General features: G+C 46.7%; 1 protein-coding gene across 1 annotated transcript; it reads right to left on the bottom strand.

Annotated features, from left to right (window-relative positions):
• Positions 1 to 3130: 3130 nt before the first annotated feature.
• ABCG4 (ATP binding cassette subfamily G member 4) lies at positions 3131 to 16169 on the bottom strand. Its single transcript, XM_090267900.1, has 15 exons — positions 15892 to 16169; positions 15029 to 15278; positions 10973 to 11090; positions 10724 to 10856; positions 10540 to 10590; positions 10192 to 10337; positions 8926 to 9049; positions 8684 to 8798; positions 8180 to 8322; positions 7188 to 7286; positions 6798 to 6975; positions 6610 to 6710; positions 5309 to 5467; positions 5036 to 5154; positions 3131 to 4882 (listed from the first exon to the last, which is right to left on the bottom strand). Exons 2-15 carry the CDS (start codon positions 15267 to 15269, stop codon positions 4657 to 4659), a joined length of 1953 nt encoding a protein of 650 aa, XP_090124026.1. The 5' UTR covers positions 15270 to 15278; positions 15892 to 16169; the 3' UTR covers positions 3131 to 4656.
• Positions 16170 to 27571: the final 11402 nt, after the last annotated feature.

The raw sequence follows: 27571 nt of genomic DNA, 5'->3' as shown, positions 1-27571 counted from the left end.
AAAGGAATGGAGGGAAGAAAGGAGAACAACCTAATGAATGTGGTCTCAGAGGTGACATTTTGGGCCTGGGGGACTGCTCTAGCTTCACCACACTTTACCTGTCATGCAAGGCAGACAGGCCCCTGGCTGCAGTTACAGGACACTGCTCAGAGCAAGCTGTCCCCCCTCCCCCCTTGAGGGTTATGAAAGTCATGTAGGCTTTTTAATAATGTATGATCTCACTAGCCTCTTGTAAACTGAAGCACTCCGAGTTGTGCTGTGGGCATGTGCTCTGTTATCTGACCTCAGGACAGGGCACCAGGTGCTGTAGAGCCATCTTGTGGAGAACAGTCTTAATCATCTCTGCCCTCCGAAACCTTGCACAGGCCCTGATACAGAGGCGGTTGTGGTGAAGAAGATGATCCCTGAGTCCAGGAAGGTTAGGACTCAGGGTGAGTGGGCCCATTTCAAAACTTGTTTGGATGGAGCATTTACACCCTCTCTCTGCAGGTTGCTTGGACTGTTGGGTGAAATCGCAGGTGCTTCACAGTGACAAGAGCACCGTATCTTGAGAGCTTGCTCAAGTCACTTCTCCAAGCCTTGGTTTCCTTCTCTGTAAAAGGAGGAAATGATCCCAGCAGCCTCACTGGGGTTACTGCAAGAATCAGAAGAGCTTTCTTCACAAATATGTGAACCACTCACAAAAGTTCTCTGTGCCGAAATGGCCTTTGCTGGCTCTGGATTGATGTTCATCTTCTTAGCAACCAAGGGAATTTACAAATGTGTGAATTTATAAATGTTTCAGTCTTTTATGAATGTTTGCATTTTAAAAGAGAAAGAGTAAAGATGAAGAATCTTAAGAAAAACTGTCTAATACTGGGATTTTGTACTCTCTGACTTTAAGGAGCCATATAGTGGCATCACTGCTGGGAGAAGGTGGCACTCAGAATGTCCTTAAAGCTAGCTGGAATTCCAGGATCTGGATTTCTTTCCATTTCCCACTCCCACCCTCAACCCCCATAAAAAAACCAAAACGTTAGTCCATCTCCAGGCAAGCACCCAATCAGTCATAGATTGGACCCTAATATAACCTGGGCAATTAGCTTTGCATGTGACACAACTACAGTGTTTCAGGCAGCTGGCCAGGTTAATGCCAGTCCCTTTCTTCAGTCCCCAAGCTTCAGGATCAAAAGGGAAGAGGGTGAGACAATGTGCTGCTTCTTGGGTCTGCTACCAGTCCTCAAGGACTTCTGGACAGTTGCCTACTCCAAACCTCAGGCTACCAGACCCATCTGCAGTCCTGGTGGCTGATGGCTTAGCCCTGGTAAGTGTGGCCCAGTAGGAAAGAAGAGAAGAAGAGAAGAGGAAAGCTGGGGTGTGCTCAGTGAGATCTCTGCCACTTTCATCCTAGGGCTTAGGTTGCAGGGTTTTTCCTACTTCTCATTGCCCTTCATGAACCACTAAGCCCACTCCCCAACCCCTGCCCCATAGGCACAACCAGGGCTCAGTCGTTTCTGAGGAGAAGGTCATGTATCACTCTAGTAAGAGCACACCTATGCAACAGACACAGGGCACCCACACACAGCTTGCAGATCAACCACTTGCAGATGTCATTGGCAAATGTCAAGAATGAGGGGTCTAGCCCTGGCTGGTGTGGCACTGGCCTGTGAACCAAGATGTCGCTGGCTTGATTCCCAGTCAGGGCACATGCCTGGGTTGCTGGCAAGGTTCCCCCGTTGGGGGCATGCAAGAGGCAGCTCATCAATGTTGATGTTTCTCTCCCCTTCTTCCTCCCCCTCTTCCCCTCTCTCTGGAAAGTAAGTATATTAAATCTCTCTTTTTTTTTAAAGGAGTCTAGAACTCCCATAATTTAACAAACAGCACCTTACAAATGTACCTCTTCAGCACCGTTTCTCATCTCTCTCCCCTTTCCTCCCCCAGACAGAATAAGAAAGGATTAAGACTGTTTTGGACTTCCTGGATTCAAGCTCTGGTCACATAGCTCGCTCACTGGTGATGATAAGTCTTCTCTTGCTCACTTCACCCAGGAGGAAAGGAAGATACCCACTACACACAAAAGTGTACTTGTTCAGAAATTTCTCTATGAAAAGAATTGTTTGAAAGCACCTCTGATGCCTTATTAGTTTCACAGGATTCTCTCCTTCCTGTTTTCTTTTTAGAAGAAAAATAAAATTAAAAAAGAAAAGAATGAGGAGTCTAAGAAGTCTAGAGGTAAAAGACCTGGTTCCCAGGCCTGGTTCCACATTCATTAGATAAGAATCTATGGACAAATGACTTACTCCAAGTCTCAGTTCTCCCATTGCAAAATGGGTTATCATGAGGAATAATGCAGGATTGTCATGGGACTCTCTTGAGATAATAAACACGACGCATCTGTAAGATGTAAAACATGGTTTAGATACTTTATAATATACACATTTACAGCTTGACATACGAGGTCTGGAGAAAGTCTAGCCATTGTTAATGTAGCAAGAATGGTTTGTGTGACATGAATGTAACCTGGCAGTCAAGAAGAGTGGACTGGAATGCACATGCATAAACAATGACAACTTCACTGTACGAGTGAATGGGGGGTGATAGATGTCATTGAGAGAGTGTGTATACCATGTGGCCATTGCATTCAAAATAACTGAGCAAGTAGAGAAATGAATCTGCATCAAATTTTGCCTTAAGCTCGAACATTCTTCTGCAGAAACTATTTGGATGATTCAGATGGCCATAGCTAAGGGAAACTAAAATCACCTTTGAAAGGGAAGAGATTGCAGATGATCAATGAGATTCAGGAAAATATGATGGGACAGCTGATGGCGATTCCAACAAAGAATTTTGCAGAGTGTTTTGAACAGTGGAAGAGATGCTGGAAGAACTGTGAGGTCCCAAGGTGCCTACTGTGAAGGGGACTGAGGCGTCATTGGGCTATGTACAATGTTTCTTATATCTTGTATCTTCTTTAAATGTCTCTATTTTTCATATTATGTGGCTGGATACTTTCTGGACATATCTCATATCTGGAACTTACCCCTTCCCTGCCTCAGGTTTCCTAAAGCTCACAGACTTCTTATCAAGTGCTCTGAAGACTCCCTCACAACCCATGGTACCAGGTACCAGACCCACACACATATAGACACTGTACACTGTATAAATATAAGTTTTATTAATAATGGGTGAAATCCCACAAATACAACTGGCATCTCTGTGTAATGGGGAGAATCTGTGGCAGGATGAGGGAAAGTAGAGAGGTATATGCACAATAATAAAGAGAGAAAAGAGCCCTAGGGAAAGGGTATCAGAAGTAGAAGGAGCCTGGACCCACCAGGAAAGCCAGACATGCCCCAGATGTCTGTCACCCTGGTGCGCAGGGGCCAACTTGGCTGATGATAAGAGTGTAAAGAGACATGGAAAGAAGTCTGAATGAGCAGCAAATGGCTGGGGGAGAAGTGGAGGAGTTAGAATACCAGCTTGACACACAAAAGGGCCGTGTGGTGGCAGTGGCTAATACCAACTTATGCTCATGCTTGTGCTTGTGTTAGATGCTGAACTCCAGGGAGCGAATGCTCCTGGTGCCACCCCTGGCTTGGGAGAGAAGGAAGACTGGAATAGACACAGATCCAGAAGATGTCCTGGACAGCACCAGCCTCATCCTTACAGTCAAAGTGAGACCCCCCCCAGGAGGAGATTGGCACTGCCCTCCCCGCAGTATCCACCACCACCATCCCACCATCACTCTTCCTCTGACCCATCAGGGACAGCAAGGGTATGGAGGGCTGATATTGCCTGTTCACATGTATGTGCCTGTAACTCTGGAGAGGGGAGGGAGCATTGTAGGACTGTGTGGCAGGGGCAGTGAGAAAGGAGGTGTGGGTCTTCTCCCATTCACCCCCTCCCCCAGAATAAAGTGCATTCTCCAGTTCCAGTGCCAGGTGGGACAGAAAGAGACATTATTGCAGAGGTCCCACAAGGCCCTACCCCCACCAAAGGTGATGGGAAGGAGGGAGGGGCATCCCATGACCCTAGGCTGCTCCAATCCCCAGGATTTGGACGATGACCCAGACAGAAAACCCAGCTTCTGTTCCAGCAGATTGTCTAAACCAGCCGGGGTCTGAGGTGGTGGGGGAAAGAAGGTAAGGAGGAGGAAGAGACTTCCAGAGTCCTTTCCTGCTCCATTCCAATGTCCAACTGGGTCCTCTAGGGACACCATCAGGGCCCAGCCCTGGAGCCCCAACCTTATAAAGCTCAATTTACAAACACTTGTGTGGTTGGGACCCCCAGAAAGGGCCACTTTGGTCAGTTGCATGTGGGGGCCTGGAGAGCCCAAGGGTACCAGGAAGACAACAGAGGAGGGTGCTGAGGGCAGGAAGGAGGGTGGTAGCCTCCCAGCGGTCTTTGCATGCAGGTATTAGAGGAAGGAGGGAGGAAGCTACAAACCACATCAATTTGGGAAGACTCCTGGGCACAGCATAGGGGGCTGTACCCCGACTCCAAGGGCCAAGGCCAGGAGCACAGTCAGCCCACCAGCTTGTGGAGGAGCTGAGAGAGGAGAGGGTGGCTGCACCAGTAACCAGTGCTCAAGTCTAAGAGGTTAAAACAATCCCAAAGGGCTGGAGCTGGGGACTTCCTGCTGCAGGGCGGGGCTGGTCCACAGGCCAGGGCAAAGCTCTATCTCTCAGACTTGACGCGGTACCGGAGCACAAGGTATGCCAGCAGCCGCAGGGCCAGGAAGAAGATGCCCAAGACAAGGAAGTCCATGTAGAGCTTGGCACCCTCCACATCCAGCTCTCGGAGTACACTCTGTGGCTCCCGGAAAGGGCAGGGCTCCTCCGAGCAGGTCAGGTCACCTCGCTCCATGCCGTAGATGGTCAGAATCACACCCTCAAAGCCATACCTAGGCAAGCAGGAGCACCAGAGAAGGATACAGAGTAGAGGGCCACTGCTCCCTAGGCAAACTGCCAGAGCCCAGATGCAGCTCTCTCCTCCCTGGGGCACAGCCTCCTGCAGGAAGGAGCAAGGGCAGATGGCCAGGGAAGCAGGCACTAACCTGACATAGGAGAGATAGGAGCTCCATTGCAGGTAAGTGGGAATGGTCTTGAAGCTGACAAAGAAACCGGAGAACAAGAGGACAGGAATGGCAGTAACTGGGCCCACAAAAGTGGCCACCTGGAGGGGAGGGAAGGGGACCAGGCCATCACAGGGGTGACCAGGACAGATCTAGGACGGGGGTGGGCCCAAGGTTTCCCACAAATCTCTTCCAATCCTTATGCCAGCCCCTGATTCCTCCCTTCCTGGGGTCCCCAAATGCCAGCCTTCCCACCTGTAGGGAGTTGGAGGCAGCTCCAATGAGTAGCCCCAAAGACTGGGCCACCAAGGCTGTAGCAATTGCCAGAGCCGCGAAGAGCAGGAAGCGGCTGGTCTCAGCTGGCTGGCCTGTCATCCAGTACATGATGCTGCAGTACACCACTGGGCACACCACCTGGGGAATGGCATAGAGCTGGGCAGAGAGGGTTGTGAGCCAGGGGCACAGCAGCCAAAAGCTCCCCCTTCACCCTGGCAGGAGCCTCTAGAACAGCTATTCTTAGAATGCCCATGCCTAGCCCTGCCTCCGTACTCTTGTTCAATACTGCTCCACCCAGGTCACATGTCCCCTTCCTCCCTGGCCACATGAATCTCATTCATCTTCCAGTCTCATCTCTTCCATTTGGCCCACTCTGACCAGTTTGGGCACAGTAACTTCTCCATCTTCTGAGCTCTTCAAGTCCTTCCCACATGGACCGGCTTATTCCTTATATTATTAATTAATTAACTCTGCATATGAGTTTTGTCCCCACTGGCGCAGCCTCCCTTCCCTGTTAAAGTGCGAGGACCAAACCTACTACATACAGTCATACAGGTCATTCCCTGCACAAGGACACCTAATCAAGAGGCAGCCAGAGGCTGAGATACAGTTGTGCCCTCTCATAAAGCCATGCACCCTGGCACAGTGCAGCATCCATTCTGAGGAAGGGGCACCTTTTTCTAAGTTGCACAAAGGTGCCATATGGATTATTGGTGGCCCTAGTTCTTGAAATAGGGCAGTGGTGACAATAACAGCAACCCAAAAGAGTTAACATTTATTGGGCACGTCAGTATGTGCCAAGCACCATTCTAAGTACTTTATCTGTATTAACTCATTTAATTCTCACTACCATTCCCAAAGTAGATACTATCATCAGTCCATTTTACAGATGGGGACACTAAAGCAAAAAGACATGTGATACCTTGCCCAGTGTCTCACAGGTAGCAAGTAGCAGTAAGGCTCCAGAGCCTACACTATTCTCTACTGCTTCAAATAAAATCTACAGAGTCATCTGTAGTGTTATTATTTTTATCATTTTCTGTTTGTCATCAGTCACTCCCACTAGAAAATTAGTTCCACAAGGACAAGACAATATCCGTTCACTGCTGTGTCCCTGCCTGATACAGAGCCTGGTGCATGGTAGGTACTCACCTCCTATTTTCTAAGAGAGTATAAGTTAAGGAAAAGACGAGGTGATAAGTTTGAGGGAGGCAAGCAAGGAAGGATGGAAGAAGAAAAATGGGAGGGAAGCGGTGGGCAGGTGGGAGGAAGAGGCTCACCTGAAAGGGCACATCAGCCATGGTCTTGGCCAGGTAATATGCTTTGAGGCTGTACCAGTAGTTGAGATGCTCCCTCATGAAGACTGCCATCTCTAAGGGGACTGAGAATACAAGAAGATTAGGCAAAGCTGGACGAAACCCTGGCTTTTACTCCATGCCTCAGCATCCCCGCCCCCGCCTAGGGCAGCTCAGCTCACAAGTAAGCACAGTCGGCATAAGGGCAGCAAACATGAGGAATAGCATGGAGAAGAAGAGGCAGCCCGTGTTGTTGAAGACCTTGCTGGCATCATCGCCAATGTGCAGGTAGAGGAGACCAATGAGCACACCAATCACCACGTGGGACATGAACCGCAGGTGGGTCAGGACCTGTGTACAAGGTCATCACAAGGACATCACAAGGAGAGGGGATGGGTCACAGGCTAGGGATGAGCAGCTACACTGGGGTAAGAACTTGGAGCTAGCCTCTCAGGCACATAGACCCATAGGTGTACTGTGGAGGTCGGGGAGTGCTGCTAGGATCCTATTCCCCAAAAGGCTAGGCTTATGCCAGCCTCCTCTTCCTGAACTTGATGCCTCACCATGTCCCTGAGGATGGATAAGAAGGTCCTCTTGAAGAGAATGCAGAACTGTGTGAGGGTGCTGGTGGCAAAGTTGTGGCTTTCAATGGCATCCACTTCCTGGGAAAGAGAAAATTGGATCAAGTGAGCCTACCCCACATCCACTGCACACCCAGCCCAGGGAATGGGAAAACCCCTGAGCCCTTCCCCAGGGCAGAGGTCCTCCAGGTCTACAGAAGGAGAAGTCATCACCATTGAGTTGTGTGTCTGGCAAGTGGTCTTTGGGCATGAATCAGAGTGAGATACAGAGAAACACAGGAAGAAGGATAAAAACTTAGGAGGAAGGAGATACAAAGGGAGTCAAGGACACCCACAAGGGCCACTGGTAGATCAGTCACTTCTCTTTAATCCATCATAAAACATTTATCCTAAGGGTATAATACCTTTATGCCATCACTTTCTCAATAATATTTTTTAACAATAATAATGAAGGGGATAATGACAACAACAAAACAATGATTCCTGCTACCAAGGGTTATAGTATCATATTTAAGGAGGAGAACTGACACTGAACAAACACTGGCTATAACCAGCTACAGAGCAAAGAGCTATACATGATGATCTTAGTCAACTCAATAACTCTGTGAGTTTAGTATCAACACCTCCAGGTTGGAAATGACAGTAAGCCACACTGGCCAGGAGGCCAGAGACTGAATCAGTCTAACTTATGGGTGGCACTGTGCTGGCACTGAGGACAACACACTACAGATGCTCAGTAAAAACTTGCCAAAGGAATAAATGAATGAGAAAGCAGAAGCTCAAAGAAGTTAAGTAAGGTGTCCAAAGTCACACAGCTGTTAATAATAGGTCTATTCCAAGTCCTAGGTTCTTCTTAGTATCCAATGGTTGTGTGCCTCTGAGGGACAGCCTCTTTGGCCTCTTTGGCAAGGCCATTGTCATGATCCCTTCTCCCCTCCCCTACTCTACACTCTGCCCTCTTCACCCCTACTCACCGGAGGGCAAGGTGGGCAGGAGGTGGGGATCTCATTCTTCTCAGAGCTGGTCTTCTTTTCAGCCATAGCGCACAGACCGTTCTGCACAGCCCTGAACAGCATGGGGTTCAGGTCTCCATACTCACCAGAGGCCACCTCAATGACTGGGGAGTACAGAGAGGAGTGCTCAGCTAAGACCTATCCTTGTTCCCAAGGGCAAGCCAGCCCCTCCTTGGGTATGTGTTGAAGGCAGGTGACAGTGATATCTCTATCTCCAGAAGGCCTGAGTGCATGACCCAAGCCCCCAGTTTTGGTTCCCGCTCATATCCCAGCCCCTACCAACAGCCCCTCATATCCCAGCCCCTACCAACAGCCCCTCATATCCCAGCCCCTACCAACAGCCCCTCATATCCCAGCCCCTACCAACAGCCCCTCATATCCCAGCCCCTACCAACAGCCCCTCATATCCCAGCCCCTACCAACAGCCCCTCATATCCCAGCCCCTACCAACAGCCCCTCACTCACTGAAGTCAGCTGGGTTGTGATAGGTGGGGCAGTGCAAGCCGAGGCCCTTCAAATAGGGGATAAGATTGGTGACCATACCCTTGAAGATGCACTGACCCTGGCTCAGGATGTAGAGCTGAGGTGGAAAGAGAAGGGTGAAGAAAACAAGACCAGTGGGCCAGGAAGGCCTCACCAGCACCTCTATTGACCCTCTTCCCTCTCCCTGTCCAGGCAAGTCATCTTTGAGGACCAGAGACACTCACCTTGTCAAACATCTCAAAAAGCTTGGCACTGGGCTGGTGGATGGTGCAGATGATGGTACGGCCTCCCTGGGCCAGGGACTTCATGAGGGACACAACTTGGAAACAGGAGGCACTGTCTAGACCACTGTCCAGAGAGAAGCCATGGGGGTGGTGGGGAGGTGAGGTGGGCAGAGCCAAGAGAAGGGAGTGTTTGGGGGTGGAGCAGCTACTACAAATGGGATGGAGCTGGCAGAAAGAGGTCACTCTGGCCACCCCTATATCCTGTATACACTATGATCCAGGCATTTGGAGGTACCAAGAAACCCAGAGCACTGTTCATTTTAACAAGCATGTATTGAGCATCTGCTGAATGCCAGGCACTGGGATTGCAATGATGAACAAATAAGATGTAGGCTCTAGGACAGTTAAGTGCACAGATCATTTGTGATGATGTGGAATGTGCTGTATTCTATTCACATGGTGTGAAAGGAGGAGTACTGTATTCAGCCCTTCTGTACAAGGATGTTGCAGGGCAGTCAGAGGTTTCTGAGTGAATCTGGAAGAAAAAAGAACTAAACCTGATGAAGGTGGACAGGTAGGTGCGGTGGTGAAGGGCATTTCAGGCAGAAGACACAGCATGTGCAAAACTCAGAGGCATGAAACACACGGCTTCACTAAGGAGTTATAAGCAATTCGATATTATTAGAGAATAAAATGAAAGACAGCATGAAGCAAGATATGAGGTCAGAGAAGTAGGTTCAGAACAGAACCTTATAAGTCCTCTGACTTTATTCTGAGGGCAAACGGGCACCATTGCATGTTGTTAAATAGGGGAGTGAGTATTGCCAGACTTGTTTTTTAGAAAGTTCATTCTGGCAGCAGCTTGAAGGAAGGATTGGCTGGGAGAGACTAGAGATGAGGAAACAGGAGTCTGCTGCAGAAATGCAGACAAGAGTTGATGATGTCCTGAACTTAACACTGGCATTAGAGATGGGGGTGGGGTGAATCTGAGAGACAGCAAAAGGAGGTAGAATCTGCAGGACTTGGTGACTAATGCTTGGTTGTTTGGGAGAGAAGGAGAGGGAGGCATCAATCAAGGAGGACATCGGGATTTCTGCCTGTGTGAAGGATGGGGCTGCTATGACAACAGAATTGGCAGGGAGGGAAATGAGGAAAAAGCCTTTATCTTGGCCCCTGGGGGTTGAAAACATAGGCTCTAGCACCCAGCAGTAGAACAGATGCAGCCTCCAGCCCTAGCTCAGGGTGGGAAAGAAGGGGGAGAACTACCTGGTGGGCTCATCAAAGAACATGACAGGTGGGTTGTTGACCAGATCCAGGGCGATAGCCAGGCGCTTCCTCTGCCCACCAGAGAGCAGGGCTGTCCTCGTGTGGGAGCAGGACATCAGGCCCAATGCTGTCAGGATTTCTGTCACCTGTCAGAATCCCGTCCCAACCCCAGATCAGCTTCAGTCTCTGCTTTCCTGTGTACCACTCCAATTTAAAGAAGCATCTCCTTTAAATCTAGAATGCCAGACTTTAACACCATTCTCCCACTCCCCAGCGTAGGGCCCCAGAACTCAGTAGCACCAAAAAAGGATGGCTGTCCCATTCCTCCCCTTCCCCTTTACCACTCACCAGCTCCTTCTTCACCTCTTGCTTCTCACTCAGCTTCAGGTTAGCAGAGACCTGAGGCCCAGAGAACAGGCAGGTCAACTATGTGTGAGAGGAGGCCACTTCCTTAACCCTTAGCCAACAAGGAGGATGGGGACAGCAGACAGAAGGGGCAAAGGGGAGGAGGGGATGGCCATTCAGCCCTTACCATCATAGCTTCCAGCACTGTGAGATGTGGCAGCAGCATGTCATCTTGCATGATGTAACAGGACATCTTGCGGAAGGTCCTCAGTTCCCGTGACTTCCCATTGACCAGGATCTGTCCTTTCATTCCACACTCCCTATAGGAACATAAGTTGGGGATGGGGGTCAAGGCTACTTCAGAATACCTTCTGTGCTCCCCAGGGCATCCTTCTTCCTGGGTTCTGTCCCCATTCCAGCCCAGCTATGTCCTCACCTGTATCCTGCCAAGATGTTCATGAATGTGGATTTGCCAGCCCCTGAGGGGCCCATGATGCCAATTAGCTCCCGGCGGCAGAATTTACCTGACAGGCACTTGAGGAGGGTCTTATAACCTGCAGTGATGGAGGGAGGAACTTTTGATAAGGGCTGTAGTGAACAGAGGCATCCCAAACTTTTAGAAGCAACCGTGGCTATCAGTAACATAAGCAGACATTACTCGGGGGAATTGGTTAGGATGGAGGAGTGACCCTCAGAGTCCCAACAATAACCCACACCCTCTATTCTGTCCCCATAGAAGTGACTGCTACTAATGTCAAGAACCAGAGGCGATAATACTCCTCTGAAAGCCATGGGAAAGCCTCCCATCTCACGGATACGCATGGAGAGGGGTCAGGGTTATAGAAAAGCCTGATCCTCTTCTATAAACACAGGGGTCACACTCTCACCTCCTCCAGGAAGACTTTCCCAATGATCCAGCCTGAGCTTGCTGACTGTCCTCTCTGTTCCCATACCACTTCTCATATACCAATGTGTTGTTACTGTCCGTGCCTCCCTCCTCCAGTCTCTTAGCCAGTGAGCTCCTTGAGGGCAGGATCTTTGTCTTACTCATCTTTGTAACCTCAGCAGACTGTCTGGCAACCAAATGCTCAATGGTGTTCGTTCCCTGAACATGTGTTCTTAGAGCTTTGGCCTCATTTAGAAAAAGCCATGGGCCAGTAAAATCTCACCTTCCATTCACTCACTGGGAGGCAGCATATGCACTGGTTTGGAGTCAAGTGAATCTAGGTTCAAATTCTGGTTCCACACTTACCAGTTGTGTGATCTTGAGCAAGTGCTTTACCTCTCTGAGCTCCAGATCACTCATCTGTAAAATGAGGATGATAGTCTTTCTCTCATAGGGTTGTTATAAAGATTCAGTGAGATAATATATGTAAAGCATATGACAGTGCTTGGTACAAAGAGTGCATGAAAAAGTGACATTTCTCAGTGGATTGAGCACCGGCCTGCGAACCAAAGATTGCTGTTTCAATTCCCAGTCAGGGCACAGGTCCCCAGTTGGGGGTGCATGAGAGGCAACCACACATTGATGTTTCTCTCCCCCTCTTTCTCACTCTCTTCCCCTCTCTCTAAAAATAAATAAATAATATATATATTTTTTTTAATTTGCCTTTTTTAAAAAAGGTTACATTTTATTATTAATTCTATTTGACAAATGCACTCCAAGCTCTGTACCAGACACTGGACTAGAAAACGAGGAAGACAGATCCTGCACTCAAGAAGATCATAGTCTAGGTAAAAAAATAAAACAAAAAACTATTGATCTGAGGAACGACAAAATAAGGGATATAACAAAAGTATAAATAATGCAGAATGAGGATGCAGACAATGGAATTGATGAGCGTGGAGAAGCTAGGGGAAAATCAGAAATGGCTTGTGGAAGTGGTAGTATTTGCCCTAAGTCTTGAAGGATGAGCAACATTATGAAAGAGAAAGGGAAGACAAATGTTCTCCAGGCTTTGGAGAACCTTTATAGGATCATATATGTAATACGGTCCAGGGAGCAGAGGGCAGAGACTACATGGGTCACCTGGTGAGACAAGGGAGAGAAGAGGAAGAACAAAGCCAAGGAGGTGGGCCCTGCCTGCTATGCTTGCAGACTTGCCTCAGTGAGGCCAAAACACCAATCCCCTACCAGGTACTTTGCTCACTGCCATCCTCTCCAAACCCCACAGAGCCCAATTCCCTCTCTACTCTATCTCCTTAGTAGAGACAGTGAAGGGATATGGTCTTTCACCCTCTCTCCACCGGACCCAGATATCTGTCCCTCTGGGACATTCTGTCAGAAGGAGAAGAGCTGCTGCCAACTGTGGGATCTTGATCACACCAACTGCCTGGATGGTGCTTTACAGTTTACAACGTTCACTACCTTAGTTGCTGCTGTAGCAACATGGATGAGGCAACTAGGGCCCAGGGACATCCAGTGACTCACCCAAGGTCACACAACAAGTTGCTTACTGGGAGAGGGGAAGTCACGAGTTCCAGTCCTCTGCCTCAGTCATCACCACCATCAATCCAAAAGACAGATGTTTCTGTGCTTCAGCATATGCCTTTCAGAGCCACTCCTGGGAAGTGATTTCTTTTGCCGGGAGAGAAACTAGCAATAATGAACCTTCCCCCTCATTTAACCACAGCTAAGCACTAAATTGAACACTGATGCCTAATACAAATGTCTTGCATTTGCTTTTCACAAAGCATTTTCACAGATAACATCTGAGTTTTGCAACAAGCCTGTGTGGTGGGTATTCTTATCATTCCAGTTTAAAGATGAGGAAAGTGAGGCCAAGAAGTGTAAGCAGACTTTCCAAGGTCACACAGCTTGCAAGTGAATTCCTGCTGTACCGTAACTGCTCAGCATGGAAGAGGCCTACTAGGCCTTCGGGCAGGAGAGAACCTAAATTCTAGTTCCACTTCAGCCAATAACTCTCTTTGTAATTTTAAATCACTTAATCTTCTAGGTCCTCTGTTTCCTCATCTATAAAATAAAGATGGTAATATTGCCTACCAAGGACATAATAGGGTTATTGTGAATATTAAGTGAGATAGTTAATAATTAATTTAAAAGTGTTCTGAAAAATAAGAAATGTCACATATAATTAGGAGACACTGGTGATGAATACTTAGCTCAAAAAGGCAGAAATCTCCCTCTTCCCACACCCTTTGTTCTTTTCCCTCTCTGCCTACCTGTAATTACTTTCTGCAGAAATAGCTCATGCTCAGCCCCGCTCTGAAAGCACCTCAGATCTACCTCTTAAACCTCAAAGAACAATGTCCCAACTCTACCCCTGACTCACAGCCAGGCTCTGGGGAAAAAACCCAGCCTCTCCATTCCTAGCCCAACCTGCCCAGGGCAGGAGATACAGGGAATTCAAAGGAACTCAGAGCCCCAGACCTTACCCAAATACTGATAGGGGAAAAGAGGAGGAGATATAAATGCTCTAGCAGGGAAATTAAGAGAGAGAAAAAAAACTGTGAAAGAAAGAGGGAACTACGTTGTAAGTCCAACAATTTCAGGGGCTCCATGGCAGGCCTGACAAGCTCAGTTACTAAAAGTAACCTCACAGGGATGGTCTGATCATAAATTTCTAACTGAGCAGCTCTTGGTGGGTAGTCATGCCCAGGCCTGTAGCCTCCTTAGTAAAAGGTGAATCTCTATCCAACTGAGTCCTGTCCATTGTTCTTGTACATCCTAGGTTAACACACCTTAGAAATGTCAGATTATCTTTTCCAAATCCTGAAGGTGTGTAACCACCCTCACAAGAGCATATGCACCGAAAGTCCTCATTGTTATCTTGTTGCCATTTCTATTTACCATAAATGTTAAATTCCAGATTTCCCACTTTGCTTTCTTCCACCTCCCTAATCTACCACCAACAGCTTTCATGTAACCTTCCTTACATTCTCTCTCCTTTTATTCTAAATGTATGAAAACATCTGCCAAGCAGTCCTCCAGAGCATGAAGCATTTTCACAATCTATTGAGGTCTTGCTTCTGGGCATGTCCCCAGTTTAAACAAATTCTAGTAAACTCTTACAGATTTTTTTTCTATAGTTTCGGACATTCTTATGTTGACAGAAAAATGCATGGAGAGCTATAAAACCTAGCTTCTAGTCCCAGCTCTACCACTTATTAGCTGTGTGACACGGGCCTCAGTTTTCTTATTAGTAACACAGGATGTCATCTGTTGTGTCAAACCTTTGAAGGACTTCGGCAAGAACAAAGAAAGGAAAACTCCTCAAGGACCAGAAGTCATAATGTCAACTTAGAAAAGGAAACTTTCAATAACTAATTAAACCTAGTGTCTCACAGGGCTCACAGGTGTTGGGGGAACCGAGACCCTGGCACTGGGGTCTATGTGCACAGTGAGGGGCTGAGATTTTAGTGTTCCTACAGGGCCCACTGGGGCAGGATTTACAGAACAGGGGACATCCAGACCTCATGCTCTCATTGTGGGGAGGGTCTGGCCACAGCTCCCCACCAGGCTGCTCCCTACCCCGTTTTCGCCAGCAGGGACCCTCCCGCACGGAATAGGACAGCTCCACGAATTCAATGTCAACAGATGAGCGTTTAGGTAGGTGGGAGAAGCGCTGGGCTTCCGTGATGTGGTTCTCCACCTTCTTCAGGTGTGTGGTCAGCACAGGGGGCTCCGCCCCGTCTTCCAGCGCCACAGCCACGGTCACAGCCCCGGGTCCTAGTCCGCAGCCCACGGTCTCCAGCGCCTTCTCCGCCATCATTCTGGCAATCTGCAGTAGGAGGGCCTTCTGAGTTCAGGGCAGACTCCCAAGCTCCGGCTCAAAGCTCCCTCGTTTTCTACTGCTGCCCCCACCAACCTCCACCTCCTTCTCAGGGTGGGTACGCTACTGGGAGCACCTTACTTCTTTCCCACAGCCAAAGCATCTGCCCCACAGAGCCGGTGCAGCAACGCTCAGTCTCAACATCTCTTTGGTCTCGGGCAGCCCCAAACCCAGCTTGGCCCCCGCCCGACCCTTCGAAGCCATAGCCCGCTCCCTCTTCCCAGCTGAGACTCTGATCTTCTTACCCCGGAGGCCTGCAGCCCCAGGGGACCGGGGGGTTGGGGAGGAGGGAAGGGGCGGGCGGCGGGGGCTGACCGCTCGCAGGTTAGGGTGGTAGCAGCGTGAGGTCAGGGTGAACAGGGGAAAGCGGATGGGAGGATTCTGGTCCTCTCCGCAGCCGTAGGCGCAATGCCCTGGTCCGCCGGCGCCCTGGTCCTTGTGTCCTGGGCACTCCCCAGAGACCTGCGCACCACCGGGACTGAGCCACCGCCCCCTCGACCCCGGCCACCGAACTGTCTCACGGACGACTTACCCACCTCCCATCTCCTGCATACCTACTCACCTTGAGGTGCCCGCGCGCCGCTGCGGGCCGAGATGCTCCCCGCTGTCACGGGCCGAGGATGGAGACTCCGGGTTGCGGCACACGAGTCCCGGCTCTTGGTCTCGGCAGCCCGGGCCAGCGCCGGGCCGGGGCGGAGCGAGCAGCACTGAAGGGCCCGGGCCTCAAGTCTGAGGAGAACTGGCAGGTTGGGTAGGGTGGTTGGGGCGCTCCCCGACTTCGCTAGGCTGCGAACACCGGGTCCCTGAGCATGGTCCTGGGCACCTCGTCCTCCCGATCCCGCCAGGCGACTGCACTCTCTTCCAAGCTACTGATCGCTCGGACCGCTGTTCTTAAAGGGCCCGCGCCCACCCGCAGCTCGCCGCGGATGTGGATGGCGAACTGGAGAGCAGTGCCTGCGACGCAGGGCCCGAACGAATGAGACTGTGAACCCAGGACTGAAAGGTTGGCGGTGCAGGGCTGATCTGGGGACAGAGAGGAAAGGAGAGCCTAAATCACTCAGTAGAGACAGGTCCCTGGATTACAGAATAGACTAGGGTGGGGATGAAGAGAGGATTGGGGTGCAAATTCCAACGTTCTCAAGGGATTGTGAAGCTGTCAGCCAGTTTGCATCTCCCACCCTCCTCCACCAATCTATTTCGCTCAGTTCTGTCCCTGAAGTTCAGGCTACCCCAGGGTATCCCCGAACTAGATAAAAGGGCGTTGAAAGAGTCTTGAACATCCTCCTCCTCTTCCTCCACATCATTCCCCTTTCCCTAAGGGAAACTGGTTAAGAAGGGACAGAAGGTGGCTGCTTTGGGAGAGCTTGAGCAGCTTCAAGGTTAAACTGGTACCCAGAGCTCAGCCTGCTCCAACTGTAGAAATCTTTACTGTCCCAGGTAAACTCGGGCCTTTGACAGGCTCAAGCCTAATGCTGGAGGCACGTCGTTGGCAGGATGCGTACAGGGCTCACAGACACTGCCTGTGGCATCTTTGCATCACATGTGCAGTCTCTCCCTCACCCCACAAACCTTCTGATATAGGTCCCCAGAGCATTCTTGGAAGTCCCAAAAGGTGATTCCTTTTGGCCTCTATCAGCCCCAGCCCAGGTCTTCAAGGGCCAAGTAGGCTAGCCAGCTGAGATGTGTGACCTGACCTTTTAAGTTCCCACCAGTCACAGAGCAGAGACTGATGGGAGAGAAAGCTGCTGCTGCTACTGCTGCTGCTGCTGCCGCTGCTGCCACTGCCACTTCTAAGGCTTCTCCCTAACTGAGACAATTGAGAAGTTATTCGCAGTCAAACCTCTTCCCCCCTCATTCCCCTCCTCCAGCCTTTCCAAAGCCTGGAGGCTGGCGTCCCCTGCAGGTTATCTCCAGGTTCCACCCTGTAACTGTGAGGGCTTAGATGAGTTTGGAGCCAGCCCTCCCTCCCTTCCCTTCACCCCATGCCCCACATCACCACCATTCCTCAGGACCAATGTTTTCTTCTTCAGATGGACTCTTAATTCTTCAAGTTAACCTCTGCAGGAATTTAGAACGAGTCACCCCAAGATATGCCTCTGTGGTATGCAGATTTTTCTGAGCTAAAGGCAACCAAGACCCTGCAGGTTCAAGAGAACACCCCTCTCCCCATTAACTACCTGGAGAAATTTGAAGTAGAGACCTACCCACAATAAGAGATTATCAGAGATCATCTTTTTTTGCTTGTTTATAGGGCAAGACAAACTTCTAATTACTAAACATCTCTTATCATCCTGCAATGACACTTAGGAGTCCCCAATGTGGCTTACCTTGTCCCTAGATCAGAATGTCATATATACCACACTTTTTCTTTCTGTTTTTTAAATCTCATGTATGTGGGGTCTCAGACTCTCTGATGTATGTAATTAATTGGTCATTTTCCCTTGCTAAATTGTCTCATATCTATTTGATTATTAGACCAACAGAAAGAACCTTGAGGGTAGAGGAAAGTTTCTTACTCCCCAGCACTTGCAATGCTCCACTATAGACACCCAACAGTTGCATTAATTGAGCAACTACTATGGATATTATCTCATTTAATCCTCGAAAAATCCTTATGAGGCAGGTATTACAATTTCTCTTCAGAGATAAAGAAACTGAAGCATAGGGAGGTTAAGCAATGTACCCAAGGGGACACATCTAGTTGGTAGCAGAGTAGAGCTTGAATCCTAAAATTTTTTTTTTTACTCATTCTTCTACGGGGGCTCTCAGAACCCTACAGTATTCCCTCACTTACCACGGATATTACGTTCTAGACACTCCCCCACCCCCCGCGACAGGTGAAAATCCGCAAAGTAGGAACCTTATATTTATTTTAGTATTTATATATTTTTAAGGCTTTATAAACCCTTCTCACACACTTATTAACCTTTCCCACTCCCTTATCAACCTTTTCCACACTTCTATAAACACTACTTATGTTCTTAAACATATTCTACACTCTTAAACCTATGTAACTTTAACAACATAAGTATACAGTACTGCAAAATCCCGCAATATAGTGAAAAATCCGCGATAATTAAATATAATACTTTTAAAAATCCCGCGATACAGTGAGGCCGCGATAAGTGAACCGCGATATACAGAGAGACTACTGTATTCCCAAATCAACAATCTCCCTCCATTTTCTAGACAGATTTTTCGTTCTCCCAAGATAACCTCTGCTATCTCAATGATTCCCTCTTTCCTTCCCTGGCATAAAACTTTCCAATTCTCAGTAAAATTTCCTCCCCTTTATCAGGAACACACTGTTTCTCATTCCTGAGGGCAGGCTCCCCCATCTTCAGAGACCAACATTTCCAAGTCTTATATCGCCTTTTTCACAATGTGGGATTTACACCTCATGCCCAAGAGCAGTGGTCCTCAGCCTTGGCTGAGAGTTAGCTTTACTTGAAGTTTTAAAAGATGCCTGGATAACACTCCAAAGCAGTTAATTCTGATTTCTAAGGTGGTTCCAAGACTTTGAAAAAGTATTTTTTAACAGCACCCCAGCTGATCCCAGTGGGTAGGCAAAATCGAGAGCCACTACTCTAGATGAATCTCCCATTCCCTGGGTAAGAACCCCTATGATGCACTCATAGAATAGGCCTTCCCATTCTATAAGACACCCTCTCCCCATATCCTGAACTTGAAGTCAGAAGATTTGCATTCTAACCTTGGAACTGTCACTTACTAGTTCTATACTCTTAAATATTTTCACACCTTTGAACCTCATCTGTGTAATGAGAATGATTAAAACTCTGCATATCTGCCTCAAAAGGTGTTCCTGAGGTTTAAGTACAAACACTTAGCAATAAATAATAATAATTTTTTATTCTAAAGAGTAGATCATATATCCTTACTCTTCAGGTCAGACTTAATATGGTTCAGGATTATTTCTTTTCCCCCAGAAGAATCTCCCATTTCCTGGGCAAAGGAGGGGAAACTATTGAATGCCTGCTATATGCCAGGTACCTAGTATAGAGATATGATCTCTGAGGAAAGGGTTAGGTCTATATCTCCACATATTCCCAGAACTTGTACACAGAAAACATATTCAATCAATATCTGATGACTCAATGACTAATCCTCATGACTTTATGAGGTCAGTATTTTCTTCCCGGGTTTCAGATAAGGAAACTGAGGCTCAGAAATGTTAAGTACAAGCATGACATCATACAGCTAGTATGATGCATCTAGGGATCCAAATTCAAGTCTTAGTGATTCTAAATCATGGCTTTGTCTACTGTGTCAAACTTCCTCATTCTCTAATATTGTCACCTTCCCATTTTATAAAGCATATCCAACTCTGCTTTCCTGAAATGACCTCTTCTCATTCTAGGCTATAAAACCTTTTCAACCTTCTAAAGGTTCACTAGGGGGGATGACCATGCTGTAGCTGTCTGCATTTTCTGATGGACAGTATTTTGGGTGGGAAGGAACTCTGGGCACAGTTTAGGATCAGGCTGGCCTTGAAGAGGGGTGGCAGGATTATCCTTCTTTGGGTGTTCTAGAGGGAACAAGCTCTGAGGCAGAAGCCCATCATTCTTCCAAAATTGTGTAGCTTCTGTATCTTATATTGTTTTCATTTGTAAAGTAAACCTATAGAAATAAGATAAGTAAAACCAACAGGTGGAAACATGCTAGGAGAACTCAGGTGTTAAAGAGTTTAGCCTTAATTGATAGGCCTAAGTGACTAATGCATGTGAAAAGCTGTTATTCCAAAATTGTGAAGGTTTTGATAAAGACTCCTTTCCTTTATTACCAAAAAAAAAAGGTTCACTAGGACTGACCCTTCCCATTCTGAGAGATACTCCCCCACTCCCACCACATATACCCCAAGACAGGCCTTTAGTTCCCTAGAACACGTACCTCTAACTCTAAGAAAAAAACCTTGTAACTTAAGAAAAATAGACCTTGAACTTTAGCACACATCAGAATCATCTAGAGGGCTTATTAAAAAGCAGATTGCTGGGCTCTCCTCCCAGAGTTTCTGATTCAGTAGATCTGGGGTGGGGCCAGAGAATTTGCATCTCTAATAAGCCCCTGGGTGGTACTGACGTTGCTAAGTCTCAGGACCACAATTTGAGAACCAATGCTCAAGAGAACCTTCATTCTTCAGTCTAGACTTCATCATTTCCAGAACAAACCTATTTTCTACTATGGACTTTCCCTTAATTTCCAGGTGGACCTTTTCCCCAAATAGACCTCTTCCATTCCCTGAGATTGATTCTCTTTCTCTAGGATCCTACTCAATTCCCACCCCAGACACTCCCCTTCAACCACCAAGACAGAGCCTCCATCAGGGCAGGTTCCCTAGACCCAGACAGGTGGATGATAATTGGCTTAAGGGAAACAAGATGGAAGCAGAAAATTCCATCTCAGTTTAGTACCAGGAGCTAATCTAACAGATACAGTCTGCTCTGGGCAGGAATTTGTGAAAGAAGCAATTGGTAAGATTTATGGACCTATGGGAATTGGAGGGTGGTAGGGTCCTATAGGAGCTGGAAAAAATTGGACTGGGGACCTTGGAATTGATCCAGTTCTGCTTGCACCATTCCAGGCCAGTTATCCACCATGCTTGCCTTGCCTTCTGTGATGGTCTCATCTTTGGACAAAATAATTTGAGTGTATTTGTCAATGGAAGGACCTTCTTCTGGCCACTTGGAGAAAGGCAGCCAGGACTGGGACTGGAGAGTGGATGAAAGAGCCTGGAGGAGCCTTCTCCCTCCCAGGCAGGCAGTGAAGTTGGGCATGGGCACCTGAGAACATGCAGTGGAGGAGTACCTACTAGTCAGAGTCCCTGCTGTTGCTTTCTAAAAAATCGGTATTGTTTAAAATTATAAGAATATGCCCTGGCTGGTGTGGCTCAGTGGATTGAGTGCTGGCCTGCAAATGGAAAGTCTCTTGTTCAATTCCCAGTCAGGGCACATGCCTGGGCTACAGGCCATCTCCCTAGTTGGCGACATGCAGGAGGCAACGCAATGATCAATGTATCTCTTGCACTTTGATGTTTCTCTTCCTCTCTTCCTCCCTCCCTCTCTCTCTATAAATAAATAAATAAAATCTTTTTCAAAACAAATAAAACTATAAGAATATAACATAACCAAGCAATATCAAAGTGTATTTTAAAATTTATTTCTCCATATCTCTCCTGCTATATAGTGCCATTTTCTTTTCTTTTCTTTTAAAGATTTTATGCCCTGGCTGGTGTGGCTCAGTGGATTGAGCACTGATCTGCAAACGAAAGGTCACCACTGGTTCAATTTCCTATCAGGGCACATGCCTGGTTTCTGGCCAGGTTCCCAGTAGGGGGCGTGCAAGAGGCAACTGATTGTTTCCGACATCGATGTTTCTCTCCCTCTCTTTCTCCCTCCCTTCTCCTCTCTTAAAGAGAGAGAGAGAACCATCGATGTGAGAGAGAAACATTGATTGGTTGTCTTTCATCTGTGTCCAATCAGAAATAAACCCTGGAATCGAACCAGCGACCTTTCAGTTTGCCAGATGATGCCCAACCAACTGAGCCACACTAGTCAGGGCTGCCATTTTCTTTCTCTCCTTTCTTTTTCTTTCTTTCTTTTTTTTTTTTTTTTTTTTTTGCTTTATTTATTTATTTATAGAGAGAAGAAAGGGAGGGAGAAAGAGAGGGAGAAAAACATTGATTGACTACCTCCTACACGGGCATGTGTCCTGACTGGGAATCAAACTGGTGACCACTGGGTTTATGGGATGACACCCAAATAACTGAGCCACACTCAGCGCTGCCATTTTCTTTTAATAATAATTTCTCCAAAGCTGCAGAATGCCAAGGTTCTCTGCCCAATAGTCTCTCTTTTTCCTCGGGAACCCATACACTTCCCTCCTCCCAGTCTCAGCTTGCTGCCTAGAATGTCAATTCCCACCAAATTCTTTGGCCATATCCTTTGCATGGAACCAGTTTCAGACCAGGTGTCTGCCCAGCTTTGCTCTTTGGTCTATTCTCCTCCTCCTCATACAGGGCCCACTCCCCAGAAGGTGGGGCATTAAGGCCTTTACTGGTAGGTGTTAGAAATACCTTATTTCCCTTGGTCTCTTCTACTCTAGTGACCTCTGTCTCCACTCAGCAGTCCACCTCTCTGTGGACATAATCTGAACTACATTTTAAAATGTCCTCTTTCTGACCACAACCTTATCCTCCGCCCTGCAATCTTCAGAAGTCTTGCTGGAACCTTCGGTGCTTTGATTCTAACTACTATCTTCCAGTTTCCCAAGGCCTCCAGTCCAGCCTGTGTCTCCTAATCCTTCTCCAGCTGCTCTAATTACCCTGTTCCTTGGCGCTAAGTAATCCATGTTCTGGCTGTCAGGCCATTGTTGTGGATCAACCCAGTGGTCTGTCTTCTGCTTTTGCTCCAGATGTGCTGGTACCTCTCTGCTACAAAAGTGTCTGGTTGTGCCTGATCGTCAACCTCATCCAGGCTGTCAGGAAACTTATTTCATTCATATATATATGGCATTTTTAATTTTTTTATTTTTTAAAGATTTATTTATTGATTCTTAGTGAGAGAGGAAAGAAAAGGAGAAAGATCAATTTGTTGTTCCACTATCCATGCATTCATTGATGATTCTCATGTGCCCTGACTGGGGATTGAACCTGCAATGTTGGCTCATCAGGACAATGCTCTAACCAACTGAACTACTCAGCTAGGGCCAATGGCATTTTTTAAACTTGACAATTCTTTCAAATCTCCTTAATCCAATAAATTACCCCTCAATAACCTTAACTTCTACTTTATCAAGGACATAGAGACCAGCAGGTATGAAAGTCCCCAATGTCTCACACCTCCTACAAGCTAAACCCTCATTCACTCCCATCCATTGCTCCTTCCCTCTAATGAAAGGAATGTCTCCAAGTTTCATGTATCTACCTGTCCTCCATATTCCTTGCCCAGTCAAAAAGTTCAAGCTATTTAGAATGGTATAAAAAAGTTTTCACACTCGCCCCCAAACTTTCCTGTCAGTCTCAACTCCCTCTGCTACTGTACATGAAATGGGTATGCTCTTCATTCCCAAAGCATACCATGGGATTCCAGATCTCGAGCAAAATTCATTCATTCATTTACCATCCACTAAGTACCTAGGTTACAATCTTACAGAAATGAGTTTCTTCCCCGTGCCCATTCTTCCCTTTTCTTATTTTATACCCACTCAGCAATTCTGTGCTCTGAGGTTGTGGACTTGCCCCAAGTCACAGAAAAGAAGCATTAGCTTCCACTTTCACAGGCCACCTGCATTCTTTCTCTACACCCACTCCATGAGGAAGAGTAAGACAGAATGTCTCCTTCATCTTTTTTTATTTTTATTTTTTTAAGATTTATTTAGTTTTAGAGAGGGGAGGAAAGGAAGAAGAGAGGGAAAGAAACATCAATGTGTGAGAGAAACATTAATCAATCAGTTGCCTCTCACACACCCCCAACTGGAAACCAGGCCTGCAACTCAGGCATGTGCCCTGACCAGAAATCAAAACCGTGACCTCTCAGTCTGCAGGCTGGCACTCAATCCACTGAGCCACACCAGTCAGAGCTCTCCTTAATCTTTAGACTCATGGCCTGAGTCCCAATTAAACTCTAAACCAAGGTAGTCAAATTAGTATTGTTATCCTCCTCCCTCCAGGGGTCTGCTCCCACTCACCACCAGCCTCTCATATCCTTCCACAGGTCTCTGGCTCCTTGGACTCAATAATCCCCCACTCCTGGTCCAGTGCTATCTAATCCATGCATGTTGATCCCAGGATTCCCTCCTTCTGGAGAACTAGAATCATATGGTAGCAGGCCAGAATCTCACAGTCCAAATAGATTTGGTGTGGGCATGACTGATAAGACTGATAGGGAAGGTCCTCTTTATAGGGTGTTGACCTAATCCTGAAGGCACTGCTCAACCAATGAATGGATGGCATCAGTAATGCTGGATTACTCAAGGGGCAACCCAAGCCAATACTTAGAACATAAGCAAAACAAAGGCACCAAAATTGAAAGCAAAAAAATTAAGACCAGATATTGATATACATATATTTTTACATATTTACTTATTTATTAGAGGGGGAAGGGAGGGAAAAAGAGAGAGAAAGAAACTTCAATGTGAAAGAGGAACATCGATCAACTGCCTTTTGCCCCAACAGAGGACTGAACCCGCAACTCAGGCATGTGCCCTGACTGGGAATCGAACCGACAACCTTTTGCTTTGTGGGATGACACTCGACCAACTGAGCCACACTGCTCAGGATGATTGATATACATATACTTTTGAAAGCATCATCATGTTTTGACCCCCTTGTTTCATATTTCCATTTTTTAATTACATGTGGAGAATGGGGCACCAGTCTTTTCAGGGTTTATAGCCTTTAAAATCTTCATCTGATCTTGGTTAGAAAGGTCTCTTAATGACTTGACTTTGGGTTCTCTCTTTGGCCTTGTTCTATTCAACCTCTTAACCTACTACTTGGAGATAGCTGTCAATCAAGTCCAACAAAGCTAAACTTAATAGGGACAAACATAAGGGCTTGCTATTAGGTCCAGAGTGACAGCTATATACATATTACAAAGTGAAGGAGTATGGATTGGGAAAACATGTAAGACTTAGTTGGGTGAGAATTCCAGAGGACAGTGATTCACAGTAAGTTGAGAACATGGTTTAACCACCAAGACCACAGGCCAAGAGGAGGTGGAACCCCAGATTATATGACATGAGGAAGCATAGATAAAACTGGGACTACTTAGCCCAAAGAAGAGTCAGCTGTCCTGATGAGGTGATAGAAATTACACTCATTTAGTGGAGGGACAGGGTGTGGGAGCAAATTTAGTACAGGGTCCTAGTCAGAAAATGTAGTGGCTTTGCTGTGGAAATTTTAAATTCCTGTAGTCCCTTTTCCACATTGCCATTTCATGAAGGGGTTCTTGTAGAGGTAAAATCAACATCAACATTGGTATAACTGTAACACCCTTGTTATTTTTTGTCTGAATTCCAGAAGCAGCACTTTATCTGCATGCAGTCTCTCACTCGTACAATTTATTGGGTTAGCCAAAAAGTTCGTTTAGGTTTTTCCATACAGCGGCTCTAGCAGTGCTTAGTTGTCTTTAACTTCATTTTAAACAATTTTGTTAGATTGTTTTGTGACAGCTGTCATATCAGCATGTTTTTAAAAACTTATAAAAATGGTGAATTTTTGTGCAGCCATTTTAATACTGAAGATGGAAAAAAACACGCAAATTTTTGGCATATTATATTTTATTATTTCAAGGAAGGTAAAAATACAAACAAAGATTTGTGCAGTGCACAAAGAAGGTGCTGTGACTGAACATGTCAAAAGTGGTTTAAAAAGTTTCTTGTATTATAGATATGGGGATCATTTGGAGGGTTATCAGCTGGGAGGGGGAAGGGGGAGAAATGGGGAAATGGTGCAGGGATTAAGAAGCATAATTGGTCGGTACAAAACAGACAGGGGGAAGTTAAGAATAATATAGGAAAGGGTGAAGCTAAAGAACTTAATATGCATGACCCATGGACATGAACTAAGGAAGAATGGGATTGCTGGAGGGAAGGGGGGTACTGGGCAGAGGGGAGCAAAGGGAAAAGATTGGGACTACTGTAACAACATAATCAATAAAATATACTTAAGAAGAAAAAAAAAAGAAGTTTCTTGTACTACTGACATTTTGGCCAAAAAATTATTTGCTGTGGGGCTGGGCTCTTATGCATTGGAAGATGTCTAGCAGCACCCTTGGCCTCTACCCACTAGAAGCCAATGGTGGGGGATAGCTGACATAATCAAAGCATCCAAATCAATAGTTATTGGTGAAAATGAAAATTACATCTTCTATTTTATGGAAAAAACAAAATGGACCTTTTGGCCAACCCAGTATATCCCACATCATGACCAGAATCACTACTCTGAAACTTTACATGGTCTTTTTGGGTGGTCCTACCTTCCTTTCCAGTCCTGTCTTTCCATGGCCTGCCACCCTCTTTACCACAGACCATGAGGTACACTTTTAGTTTTATTTACAGACCTAGTTTCTTCCACTGGAAATAAATTGCCCAACTCTTTGGAATGGTAGCTCTTATTACCTCCTTGATAAACCCTTTCCTGATCCCTTGCACCACACAATACTGTCTACTCCAATTTTGAGCCTTTTATTATTGTTTTGTTGTTTTTATTGATTTTAGAGAGGGAAATATCGATTTGTTGTTCCATTTATGCATTCACTGACTGAATCTTGTATGTGCACTGGCTGGGGCTCAAACCTGCTACCTTGTCTTACCAGGACAACACTCTAACCGAGTTACCTAGCCAGGGTTATTTTGAGGCTTTAAAATAAATCCTGCTAGGCTTCTATCATTCCACTTATTTAATATATCTTTCCTTGCCTCTGTACTGCAGGTAACTCCAGAGCAGGTCCTGGGTTTTATTCATCTTAGCACCTGTCACAGTGCTTGGACCATAGCAGGAACTCAGTGAACAGCTGATGGAACAAAGAGAATTTTCTTTCCCATTTCCTTCTGCAATAGACGCAGTTTTTGTAATAACAATTAAACTTGGTCTTTTAAAAAGGCCCAGAAATTAGAACTACCTGAGAATATTTTCTTGACCTCTCCAGATCAGCAGAGACCCTAAGAATAGACACAGGTTACTGTGAAGTGACTGGATAGGCCCAATTCCTTTTTGAGTTTAAAACTCTTTGATAATGTAATGAAAACCAGACTCCTTCCCCCGGAAAATGCACTCACATAATTTTCTACCTTGGTTCCTTAATCCCAAGTACCTACCAGTGTCTAAGATGTCCAAATCCACCCTCCACTGCCAGCTTCCTTCCCAGTCCCACACTGCATCGGTGAAGAACCTCCTACCCCAGAGGCATTGGATTCTAATCAGAATTCAGAGGATGTGGCCATGATCTGGTGCTGTATTTTCCTGGTTAGCCCCACTCATTCATTCTAGAGTGCTACTATTGCAAACTCATGGCCTATGCCTGAGACCTCCAGGGAGATGGTAGAGGCTGAAAAGAAATGAAGGTTTCACCAAAGGTAGGGAGGTGAGTAGGGAACAAGACAGTTAAAAACAGAAAACAACCCCAGCCACTAAAAGGTGTACAAGTCTAATTATTCAGTCCTTCTTCTGAGCAGCCATATCTCATTACCTAGTGAACAGCTACCAGACATAAGGAAGAAATGAG

The sequence above is a fragment of the Furipterus horrens genome, unplaced genomic scaffold (genome assembly GCF_987537825.1).
Source record: "Furipterus horrens unplaced genomic scaffold, mFurHor1.1.pri manual_scaffold_2, whole genome shotgun sequence".
In the NCBI taxonomy this organism is placed as follows: domain Eukaryota; kingdom Metazoa; phylum Chordata; class Mammalia; order Chiroptera; family Furipteridae; genus Furipterus; species Furipterus horrens.
The sequence above is the reverse complement of the archived record's forward strand: the minus strand, read 5'-3'. Positions and strand labels throughout refer to the sequence as shown.

Excerpts from the sequence above, each read along its gene's own strand:
- ABCG4 (XM_090267900.1), bottom strand. The coding sequence starts at position 15,269 with ATGATGGCGGAGAAGGCGCTGGAGACCGTGGGCTGCGGACTAGGACCC. Across the intron at positions 9,050-10,191 it reads TTCTTTGATGAGCCCACCAG|TGGTCTAGACAGTGCCTCCT; the intron begins GTAGTTCTCCCC and ends CTCTCTGGACAG. Across the intron at positions 8,799-8,925 it reads TTTTTGAGATGTTTGACAAG|CTCTACATCCTGAGCCAGGG; the intron begins GTGAGTGTCTCT and ends TTTCCACCTCAG.